An 11,879-nucleotide genomic window follows, 5' to 3' on the forward strand; every position below is an offset into this window, starting at 1 on the left:
AGGCATTTTCTGTGGCTCAGTTTGTTGGTGGTAACCTCTAGAGCCTCCCTAACTCACAAGGACCTTCACAAGGAAGCAAATTATCCCAATTCCTACTCAGAGTGTAGCAGAATGTTTAAAAATGGAGGATTCCTCTTCCTCCCTCTTGGGGACAAACCGAGTCACAGCTGCACAAGCACATTTGAAAGGAGAACACAGCAGCTGATTCAAAAATCCCCACGTATTTGTGGTCTAAGTCTTTCAGAGATTTGTGCACCAGGTGCAGAACAGAGGGCTGTACTCTGCACCGTCAGGGTGAGGATCTCCAGCTCAGCCCTACCTGAAGCTCTGCCACGCTTCACTCCATGGCCAAGCAGAGCAGTGAGGAGCCAGGGATGGACACAGCATCAGGGATGGACACAGCCCCAGCGATGGACACGGCCCCAGGGGTGGACACAGCCTCAGGGGTGGACACGGCCCCAGGGATGGACCCAGACCTGCAGCCCAGGACCAGGAGGTGTGACAGTGACTGCCTTGCTCCTCGCAGAGGGCAGGACGTGGTGCTGGCAGCGTGGATGAGGAGGGCTTTGCCCAGCTCCTACCAACAGCTCCTGCCTGCGGGCCCGGGTGAGTCACTTTGCTTTGCAGAAGTCAAACCCAAATGGAGGTGTCAGAATGACAAATGCCAGGGGGAGTTTGACAGGATGAGAACAATGAAATGGTGAAGAGGTAGGAATTGTGTCTGTGGGTGTGAAAAACTCATCAGGGAGGAAGCAGAAGCTGGAGAGACCTTTTCAAGGAGGCTGCAAGCGCCTCTTCTCCATATCATCCCAAACCCCTTTGGGTTTCAGCATCCCCCATCCCACCATCATTCACTTGTCTTTACAACTCCTCCTGATCCTTTCCCTCCTTGCACTTGAGTCACACAGCCACTGAGGTGTCACTGTGGTGCACACTGCTGTGAGTTTCAGTGTGACCAAGTCCTCAGCCTCCCCTCCCAGGAGAGTGATGGCCAAGCCAACACTGAACATGGAATCTTCTTGGCTACCTGAGGAGGGTTACTTGTGTTAGAAACACAATGTCCATCTCATGCCTAGCTCTGCCACAGTGCAGAGATGCTGGACTCCAACTAAGCACACGAGAGCATCTCAGCATCTCAGCTGTGGGATTTTTTGAGGAACTGTTCAAATTACCACATCAGAGTTCTCAGCAGTCTATAAAAGCTGAGCAGATAGGAAAAGAATATCAGAAAGCATATCAAATCAGGAGGAAGAGAGGAAGTGCCTCCAGTTCTTTATTGTCCATGGCTTTATGATAGCCACAAGAAATTTGTCATGAAAATTACAGACAAACACGGGGAAGACAGAAATTCAAGTGATATGAACTCTTTCAGTATTTCAGAAAAGATTGGGTTTGCCTCACCTGCTATCACAACCTTTCAGATAAGTGGTAAGATTTCTTTTTGTTCAATGGATTTATATGGATTTTATCTGGTCTAAAACAACATATAAAGATGAAATATTAAATGCTTTTTGCAGTGATTTTGCTAGTAAATTAATTGCCATTTAAAAGTAGAAGTATGTCAAACTACCCTTTCTAGCCAAAAGCTGATGCTGAGCATCAAAATCAGTTATTTTCCTGTCTCAGAAAATGTCTAATTTTCTTGAGTAAGACTTTCATGTGTAATAGTTAAGATACTAAAATCACCAGACTCAATAAAAAAATGTAAGTTTATGAATTTTCAGCTGAATATAAAAGCTTCATTGCTGACTAAGCCATTCTATTGTAAAACCAATTAAAATATTGTACTCTTTTAATACTAAGACTTTAAACTCCTGATTACATTACTTTGAAAAAAAATAAAGACCTCAATTGAGGGCAACTTACTGAATGTCTGACGTAGTTACCAATGCTTCTGAAATACTTTTTTCCTCCCTGAAGGCCAAAATTCAACAAAGCCATTTATTTCCTTTGCACTTGCTGGTAATGATTGATTTTACATCTTATGACTTGTTTCAATTTGTTCTGCAGATCAGTTTACTATTGATTTTTCATTTGTTTTGATGCATACATGTATCACTGTTGGAATCACACGTATGCAGTGCTCAGGATGGAGAAGGGATTGCTTTGAGCAGCCCTCTGAAAGGCAGCCTGGGACAAGTAAAAGTGATGGAAACAGGGAGTTTATTGGTGCAGAAAGGGAGAAATCACCACACTCACATTGGATTTAGTCTTGATGGAGCTGAGCTGGTTAAATTAGCAAAGGAAGAGATGGCCAAGCAGATTGCAGGGCAAAGCCTGGGGCAAAGGAAGGCAGCATGCCTTGGTCTCACAGAGGGATGCCCACACCTCTGGAAAGCCCGGAGAGGCTGCAAGCACGCAGAGCCTGTAGGGCAGAAATGTGGGAGAGCTTCTACCCTACCTCTCTTGGTTTTTAGAGCCTCGGAGCCACAAAAAGGCATCCACATGCTGCACTCGGACAGCGCTGAGCATCTACCTGCTGCTGCTGACGGCCGGCCAGGGGCTGCTCATGTACAAAGGTAAGGCCACAGCCTCCCCATGGGCTGGGCATCACAGGAGAGCTCTGCTGGGTGATCCTGGGGGCACGGGGGAATGAGCACACGGGTCTGAAACCTCTGAGGGAGCGAGAGGCTCCTCCAACACCGCCGGGCAAAGCAGCGGCTACAGGAGCGATTCCCCAGCCCGTGTGTGTGCTTTGCATTTGCAAAAGCACTCCCAGCTGCACTCCTGGCTGCAGCAGGGGCTGGCACACAAAAACCACCTCCCAGGGTCAAACAGGGGTGGTCTTTATCCCCCCTGTCCCCTCCAGGTGCTGGGGAGCTGCTCTGCCAAACACCCATTTCCCAGCCGGAGCGGGCAGCGAGTATTCACTGCATGGGCTTTTTGTTTCCTCAGTGTTTAAGATGCAGAGAGAGATACTGGAACTCCAAGAGCAAAATGCCTCCTATACAGAAGAGATTCTGCAGCGTTCCTCTGCCAGCCATCTGGCCTTGTCAAGAAGCCCCACTTGGAAGAACTTTCTCATGGGACAAGAAGAAAACTGGAGGAGAAGCTTAGAAGAGGAAATCACCATAATTAAAAGCAACAATGCAAACCTGATGATGAGGATGAGCAACATCACCCTGATTGCAGGTATGGCTCTCCATGCTGGCTCTGCAGCATTAGTGGGGCTGAAACCCCAATTTAGATGATCCAATAACTAGGGCAAGATTCAATCTCCCTGTCAGTTAGTGATGCCCCATGCCCAGGATGGGAGTCAACTTCAGACCAGGGAGTGTCACAGACATCTTTTATGAAAATCATTTTTTTAGGATTTTTCTTCTTGAGAAGCTGAGAGGCCTCAAGAACAAAATGTAAAAAATGATTATCTGCTACTGTGGAATGCAACAGGTGGATCTTTGATTGGCCCAAGTTGGTTGTTTCTAATTAATGGCCAATCACAGTCAGCTGGCTTGGACAGAGAGTCCGAGCCACAAGCCTTTGTTATCATTCTTTCTTGTTCTATTCTTAGCTAGCCTTCTGATGAAATCCTTTCATCTATTCTTTTAGTATAGTTTTAATGTAATATATATCATAAAATAATAAATCAGCCTTTTGAAACATGGAGTCAGATCCTCGTCTCTTCCCTCATCCAAAACCCCCTGTGAACATGGTCACAAGGGAGCACCTCTGTGCAAACCCCCAGGTCCCCTTGCAGCTGCACATGCAGCTCTGGGCTCCTCATCCCTCCTGTGACTTGTAGGTTTGGGCTCTAGGTGCCCTCCAGAAGGGTTGTGTCTCCAGCCCACACCTCAATCCCATTCTGCTGTGCTCCACACTGACTGCTGACTACTGAAAAATACCCATTCAATATTTATTTCAGGGCCTCCTGGACGCAAAGGAGATCCTGGAGTACCAGGTATGTTGGTAACTGAACCACAACTTCTCCTCTTTCCTTCTTCTTCTTTATTTCATCTCAGAGACCTTAAGTGAGGATTTGGGATTTCAGCCTCCAGACCTGGGCCCTACCCAGTGTGCAGACACCCGATGGTCATGAGGAGACCTCATGTAAAAGGTCTCCTCATGACCATTTACCACCTGTAAAGAGCAGGTGTAAGCCTGTGTAGAGGCTTTCCACTGCTCCTCCAGGAGCCTGGGCCAGCCCAAGTGCTCCCACAGAGGTCCATGCCCACCCTGTCCCTAGGAAAGCATTGGCACAGGCTCAGGAATGAGCTGGGTGCAAGCTCTGCCCTCCCCAGCCCTGCACAAGCTGCTGCTCTGGGTGCCTGGGGGTTTGGGTAGAACCACCCCTGCCACAGGAGGTAAACATCTCCAGACTGTGAGGATGCAGCAGGTCCTGATCTAATGCTGGCTCGCTTGGAGCAGAGGTTGGGCCAGGCAACAGTTTCCATGATCCTGTGATAATGATCTAAGATACAACCCTTGTTAGGTCAGGTCTGTAACTCATCCATCCCTACTTCTTGGCTACACTGATGAGATTTTCTGAAGGGAAAAAAAAAATTAAAAATTGTGTTTTCATATGTTCCTGGCTGCACTTAGGACGTTGAAAGAGCACCTCCTGCCAAGCAGTATTATTACACATCAGAGCCCAATTGTTCAGTGCATTTTCATGAAAGATCTCCCCAATGGTCCCCATGAGCTGGGCTTGGCAGGAGGACAAGCTGGCCCCTGCCCAGCTGAGCACTCAGCTGAGCTCCAAGGACTTTACTCAAGTGGTTGTTCTGGTCCCTGCCAGCTGAAGATTGGCCTCACTGGTGACTGAAATCGTGTGAGCAAAGGATGATTAAAAAATTTGTCTCTTCTTCTTAGCCATTAGTGTGAATAGATGATGTGTGTCAGCTGATATATGTATTTTACATCCCAGGGTTACGGGGACCACCAGGGACAAAGGGAGACCGAGGTGAGGCTTTTTTGACACCTGAATTACTTCTGTGGATGGACATAAAGTGGCTTTATGGATGATTTTATGAGCAATCTTGTCCTCAGCCAAGGTGTGAGTAAGAATGACATTGGAGCTGAAGGAAATAAGCCTATGTAAAGCTAATGTGAGCAAAAGCAAAACTTAGCTGGAAAAAAAAATCTTATTTTAAAAGTCAGCGTGCAACAGTCACTGTGGGGCAATTTCCCACTGTCACCAGCACCACTCTCAAGTGCACAGAGAGTGGAGTTTGGCTCAGGCTCACAGCTGTGGTGGGTGTCCTGCTGCTGGCACTGACTACAGTGGCACCCCAGGAAGCATCAGAAAATGGTGTTGTCCCTGCAGGCACAGATGGAGCCCAGGGGGAGAAGGGCAGCAAGGGAGCTCCTGGCCCTGCTGGCCCAAATGGTGGTCCAGGAGTGAAAGGAGAAAAAGGAGAGATGGGGATTGCAGGTAAGACTTCTTCGCTATCTTAATATCTTTAATGTTCTCACACGTATTTCTTATTAAACTCATTCTACATAAAACACCAGAAGAAGTTTTCATTGGTCAGTATTCATAAAAAATCCAAGCAGTCCTGAGAGTGGTTTGCCAGTCAGTGAGGGAGCTGGATAAACAGGACACTTGACCTGATCTGAAGGGGTTTAATTTCATGTCATGCTTCAGCAAATCTCCCAGAGGAGGGCTGGGGGAAGAGGCCATGCAAAATGTTGATTCTGCACCACAGAAGTCTCTTTACAGAGTGACCTTTGTCTAATGAAAGCCACAGATATTCAATTATCAGCCTACCCTAGATTAAAGCAGTGATGTTTGCAGTAGGATTTCTATGGTATAAAATAATACAATATAATTTATATGCACAAGCATGTGGATGTTAATCCTCATTTTAGTGGAACACCTTTCTGAGAGCTTTATGAGCATCTTACATAAGCCTGGCTTTGTACACCTGAAGGAGAAGAGCTATGCCACGTGTTTGTCCCATGTATCATGAATTATGGATAGCTGTAACTCAGGGGTCTCACATGGGCTGAAAGCAGGAGAGGAAAAGAAAGCAGGTGATGTGTGTGGTGCAGAGCAGGCAGGACAGCTGGACAGGTTGATAAGAGCTCCCTCAGATCTTCCATCAGCTCCTGAATGCCCCAATGCTCTCATTAGCACAGGATGCTCCAGGAGAGAAGAGTGACTGTAGGAGAAATACCAAAAGGCAAGGACTTTGGGATAATTCTAGAGCAGAAAGATGAAGGAGAAGTCTTCAAATGAGGCACTTTCAAGTAACTCAGCTCTTTTGGAGCATGCTGATCACCTGTTCAGAGAAGGCAAGGTTAAGGGGAGATGACAGAACTCTCTGGAAGAACAGGAGTGGAATGTGCTGCTCTGTATCTCCACTGTGTCTGACAGAGGGGAAGCATTCAGATGCAGTAAGGGATATCTAACTAAGGAGAAAACATTCCAGGAGGAGGGATAGTTTGGGGAACAGATTGGAGAGTTGTCATGACAAGCCTTTAACAGCAGGCCAGACAAACATCTGGCCAGGGAGGCTGAAGAGCCAGAGGTGGATCACACAGGCTAGCTCTGTCCTACTCCATCTTTATGGTGACAATATGGTGTCACTGAATGGTAATGCAGGTGTGAGGCCAAACCTTGCTGCTGGTGTGGCCAGACAGAGGTGCTCCACAGGCTGCAGAGACAACAAATCTGGTTTTTTTGGAATTTACATGTATGTGCTGTGCTGTTTGATAGGTCCCCAAGGACAGAAAGGTGACAAGGGCGAGAAGGGAGGCCCCGGATTCCCGGGACCCATGGGTCCTAAGGGTGAGCAGGGATTCCCAGGAATTCCAGGTGACCAGGGTAAGTGCAAGTGCTGAGGCACAGTGGGCCAGGGTGCAGGGCTGCTCCACCGAGGGGCTGCTCTGCACTGATGCCAGGGTATCCTTGCAGGGAGCCCCGGGAAGCCTGGACCGCCTGGGCAGAAGGGAGAGGCAGGTAAGCTGTGCAGAATGTGCCATTTCTTGTGGAGGCATAATTCTGGTGTCTTTAATGTGGTGTTTCATGACAAGCAAAGCTGCAGCTGGTCTAGATCCCAGCATGGGTAAGAGAAGATGGTGATTAGATGAAGAAACCGTGCCAATGTTTCAATGTCATCCAAACTCATCCAGCAGGCTTGGCTGTCTCTTGTGGGCCCCATTCCCTGTGCAGGAGACTGAGAGGGAAAGAAGGGCCATGGCCTCCTTCCTGGCACCTGTGCACACACAGGGGCAGAAATTGGCTGCTCTTTTGGGAAGAACTTGTGCATTTCAAGGCTGGCAGTCAGCCAGGACCTGGTTCCATGCAGCCCTTCACTCCAGATCACCCCTGGCTGCATTGCTAAGGTTAGCACTGCCAGGATTGCAATTTGGAGACAACCAGTGTTTGTTTTGCCTTCACAGGCTCAGCTCAGTGCGCAAGGGCTGGTGATTGAGCTGTCTGTCTTTTGATCTCCTCCATGTGTTGCGTAACATTTCATTTTGTGCTGCTTTCACTCAACCTCAAGGTGCAGCTGGACAGCTTGGACCTTCTGGAAGTCCTGGCCCTGAAGGCAGACCTGGTCAGAAAGGGGAAAAGGGGGACCAGGGCCCCAAAGGTAGCCCAGGTACAGCCCTGCTCAAAGCTAAAACTCATTGCCCTCCTACTCTGGCCTCACTTTGTGTGATGGGTTCACCTTTACTGATTTCTTTTTGATTTTAGGAGCACAAGGCATTGCTGGACTGAAAGGTGCACAGGGAGAAAAAGGAATAGCAGGTAAGGGAGAATAAAACAGGTTTTGGGTCCACAACACACATCATGCAGACACCACAAAGGGAACTACACCACCAAGAGCAGACCTCTTGAGTTTTCTTCTTGGACCCCCAGTGCATCCCAGGATGCCATGGCACTCCTGGGGCTCTGCCAGGCTGCTGGGGCTGACTGCTCACCAGAGGCTTGGTTCTGCCATCTGTAACGTGTGTGAGGGGTGATGGGGCCTGAATTTTGGTATAAATTGAAAATGCACAAACAAAGAAGCAGTTTAAGATGAATTTCAGGAGATGATGTTTCTCCATTGCCTGTATTTTCTTGTTTGACATGGTCTGCACCGAGTATGATGTAAGTCACCTGATTCAGAAATAGATGCTTATAGTGTAGACACCAAAACTAGATGAGTTAAAATCAATTCTAAATACTAATTTGCATAAGCTTTTGTAAATCTATAAACATCAGTTTCATAAATGTATGTTTGTTTGTTTTTATGATTTTAGGACCTCCAGGGCAGAAGGGAGCAAAGGGAGACCAGGGCCCAGCAGGTAAACTCTTACAGCATGATTTATTCTGATACAGAGATGATGATGCAAAGCACTTTAGGTGCCACTTTCCACTGTTCTGCATCAATGTGAAAGGTTTGTCATGTCCTTTCCCTGGGAAGGGACAAAGGCAATGACTTCTTGCTTTCCACCCAGGCACCCCAGGCCCAGTTGGTCAAAAAGGATCCAAGGGGGATTATGGCCCTAAGGGTCAGAAAGGAGAGCCAGGACTAAAAGGAGCCAAGGGAGAGACTGGATTTACTGGTAAGGCTCTTTCCACAGGGTCTGTGGAGCTGGTGGCACATTTGGGTTTGGGACTGCAGATCAGCCTTCCTGGCAAAGGAATGTGCAGGGTGTCAGCTGTACACCCTGGGAGCTGTGTCAAAAGACATGCAAGTACACAGAGGCATTAGGTTTTCCCAAACCCCTGATTTCACAGAAAACTGGAACAGCCCATGTTCCCCTTTGCTTTGCTCAGAGACATCAGAGACACCCTGTGCCTGGGATAAATCCCATGTAAACACTCAGGAACATGCAAGAGTGAAGCTGTTGGAAACACCTAACAGTGAGGCTACTTAACTACACCTTGCTAACTGTAGGACACAAAAGTTGTTCAAAAGGGCCAACACTACAGCTACTCTCCATCCTTAACCCCCTCCCTTCCAACCACAGAATGTTTCAAAAAAACATAAGACTTGTAGTCAAAAAAAGAAAAAAACAAACAGTAGTTACAGCAGCCCATGGGAAGCAAACAGTGCTCCAGATGCTTTTTTCTTTTATTTATTCACACAGAATCCTCAGAAATAAAATAAACTAGATTCTGTGTGGAGGTTCTCCATGCACTCCTCCTCTGGAGTTTTGCATCTGGAAGATGGAGGAAGTGTAACCTGTCTGGCTCCATGCTCTGGGTGCATCTGCTCTCCTGGTCCCCAGAAGGAGACAGCAATGAGTGCTTTCTGGAGGTAGCTCTGGGAAAAAGAGCTCAATGGGTTCTTTCAAACACCCCTACCCTCAAGACCAAGATGCTCCACAGAAATGTGGAGGACTGCTGGGAGCACCTTTCTGCTCTCCCTGGAGATCAAATCCCAGGATGCAGGTCTTCCTGCAAGCACTTTGGGAGACACCATGCCTGCTTCTGGAGATCCCAAAGTCTGTCAGAGATGTCATTTTACAGGTAACAATGGGAATGAGATACATTTCCCATAAGTGAATGAATATATGGGATTTTGAAAGTGGCCCTTTTGTTGGGTTGCACATTGGGAGTATTTTGCTGCATGTTATCCTGTTTTTCCTTCCATGTTTCTTTTAAATACCCTTGGTCACTTCAGGGTGCTCATTTTCTACAAGGGAAGGAGTCTGAACATCTCTAGCTCACACAAGTATTCAGAACTAGAAAACAACCAGATTTTTCCACAAGCAACTGTCAAATGTTTGCTTTTCTAATTTGAAACAGGTTCCCCAGGACTGAAAGGGAGCAAAGGCGAAAAAGGACAAGGTACTGGATTTTACTTCTTCGTCTCACTTGCCTTCTGGTATCAGAGCTACCTGAGATCAGGACCAAAATACCCCTCTGCTCATGCTGGTTAAGCCAAGGAGTCTGTGCTCTGAGCTGCAGCCTGGTGTGTCTAAATGCAGGAGGGCTCTTGAATTGTTTGTATTTGAGCCACCACAAACCTCTGGTCCCACCCTGGGGATGGGAACATCCCTCTGGTTTGGTGGTCACACTTCTGTCTGTCAGTGCCTTTTTCCTTATGCCTGTATGACCCATGGAGTTATTTTCTCCTCTGAATTCTCAGCTGGCCCTGTTAATTACATACGAATCGCAGGAGGAGGCAGGAGGGGCCGTGTGGAGATCTTCCACGGAGGCTCCTGGGGAACCATCTGCGATGACGGCTGGTCCTTGCGCGAGACCGGCGTCGTCTGCCGCATGCTGGGGTTCAGCCAGGGCGTCTCCTTCTTCACAGCCTCAGCAGGTGAGTCCACACCCCCCAGGCCTGCCATGGGGCTCACACACACACAGAAAGCGCCACAGCAAGGCCACCATCTCCTCGTTCCTCTTGGGATGAGCTGCATGTCAAGGGCTGCGTGAACTGTGCCTAAATGCTTCATTTCCAACAAACCAACCACACAACCCAACACACACCCACTGTCCACAGGGCTCTCTTTAGGAAAAAAAGGCATATTCCTCTCTCTCCCATCCCATCCAACTGGTTTTTTGTTTGTTTGTTTGTTTGATCTTCCAAAGGTACCGGACAAATTTGGCTTGATGATGTGAGTTGCACAGGGAGTGAAATGTCAATTATGGACTGTAGCAAGCGCAACTGGGGTGACAATAACTGCGGCCACCATGAGGATGTTGGGGTGGAATGTTCTTGATGGGACATCGAGTCTGTCCTAGGAGCTGCTGCTGCCTCTGCCCTCCATGGAGCTCCTCTTCATGATGCAAACCCAATTTCATCAGGCTGTGCTTCTGTGCCTCTTTACCAGGTCATAGAAATATTGACAAAGAAAGCTGAATTTTTCACAAATCAATAACAGTTGCAAGACCCACAGGTAACCTGAAACATCCCAGCTGTCACAAAACAATTGGAGCTCAGGCATGTGAGCCAGTTCACAGCTTTTCCAGCTACCTGACATCAGCTCATCTGCAGGAGCTCACACGTGTGTGACCTCTAAGTCCACAGGGGAGGGGATGGTCCACGTTAGCTTAGTGCAGTAAGCGAATAGGATCAGTGTGCAGAAACCTGCACTTACTGCAGCTGAGCTGGATAGTCCATCTTCATCATGCTACAGTTGTGAACCTGAGCTTAAAATCACCAGAGAAGTGCATGCACCCAAGACAGCAGATGCTCAGAAATCCTCAGATGACCTCTCTGGCATGCAAATATAAGTGTTGTTTGGAAACTAAGCTGGTCACAATTTAAAGTGCAAAAATAAGTGCCCGGGGTCTAGATGCCACACTACCCTGCTTTAGCACAACACTTGTTTTTGACCTTAGCTAAATCCCTTGCCTTCTCTGTCAGCATTTCCTAACCTGTCTCCAGTAGCAATACCCCTTACTTACCTGGTGTATAAAGCGAAGCTTTTCGTGCCTTTAGAAATTAGATGTTCCAGTAAAACAAAATGATAAGAAATAAAAAAATACAGCAAAGCATGAATAAGCTATTAACTGGTGTTAAATATAAATAAATAAATAGATAAATAAATGGATAAATAAATAAATAGATGCTCGAATAGATAAAGAAATAAAATAATACACAAAGAAATAAAATTATACACACACACCTGTAGATATTAGGGAGAAACTATTAACTGGGCTTTCCTGTATCGCACGCGATTGATGCAGTTTGGGTAAATAAAGGTGTCCCTGCGAGGACAGGCGCCGGACCCATCGCGGCGGGATGCGGTGGGAGCTGCGGGCTGAGCCGCGGGCGCCTCCCGCGCCCGGCCGGTCCCGCAGCGGAGCCGCCGCTCTCCGATGCTCCTTGCCGGCACTAAGGGGAGCTCAAGGGCCGCTGTGGGGACCCGCGGCTCCGGCCCCGGGGCTGCCCCTGCCCCGCGCCCCCGCCGCTCTCCCCTGCGGGCAGCCGGGATCCCGCGCATCCCTCTCGGCTCCGCTCCCCCGAGACCCCGCCTGGAGCGACACC

At 48.0% G+C, this 11,879-nt stretch overlaps 1 protein-coding gene across 2 annotated transcripts; it reads left to right on the forward strand.

The window, feature by feature from the left end:
* Positions 1 to 305: 305 nt before the first annotated feature.
* MARCO (macrophage receptor with collagenous structure) lies at positions 306 to 11,510 on the forward strand. 2 transcript variants are annotated; one of them, XM_026794015.2, is made up of 15 exons: positions 306 to 606; positions 2,418 to 2,519; positions 2,896 to 3,132; positions 3,863 to 3,898; positions 4,865 to 4,900; positions 5,264 to 5,371; positions 6,659 to 6,766; positions 6,857 to 6,901; positions 7,449 to 7,547; positions 7,643 to 7,696; positions 8,191 to 8,235; positions 8,389 to 8,496; positions 9,686 to 9,727; positions 10,029 to 10,205; positions 10,478 to 11,510. In XM_026794015.2, exons 1-15 carry the CDS (start codon positions 345 to 347, stop codon positions 10,606 to 10,608), a joined length of 1,590 nt encoding a protein of 529 aa, XP_026649816.1. In that variant the 5' UTR covers positions 306 to 344; the 3' UTR covers positions 10,609 to 11,510. The 2 variants fall into 2 exon arrangements, with proteins under 2 accessions (XP_026649816.1, XP_005487983.1); XM_005487926.4 differs by lacking the exon at positions 306 to 606 and adding an exon at positions 1,241 to 1,428 and having other exon boundaries at positions 10,478 to 11,498.
* The last annotated feature ends 369 nt before the right edge of the window (positions 11,511 to 11,879 follow it).

The sequence above is a fragment of the Zonotrichia albicollis genome, chromosome 10 (assembly GCF_047830755.1).
Source record: "Zonotrichia albicollis isolate bZonAlb1 chromosome 10, bZonAlb1.hap1, whole genome shotgun sequence".
Taxonomy (NCBI): Eukaryota; Metazoa; Chordata; class Aves; order Passeriformes; family Passerellidae; genus Zonotrichia; species Zonotrichia albicollis.

Excerpts from the sequence above, each read along its gene's own strand:
- MARCO (XM_026794015.2), top strand. The coding sequence starts at position 345 with ATGGCCAAGCAGAGCAGTGAGGAGCCAGGGATGGACACAGCATCAGGG. Across the intron at positions 7,697-8,190 it reads GGGAGAAAAAGGAATAGCAG|GACCTCCAGGGCAGAAGGGA; the intron begins GTAAGGGAGAAT and ends TTATGATTTTAG. Across the intron at positions 8,497-9,685 it reads GGGAGAGACTGGATTTACTG|GTTCCCCAGGACTGAAAGGG; the intron begins GTAAGGCTCTTT and ends AATTTGAAACAG.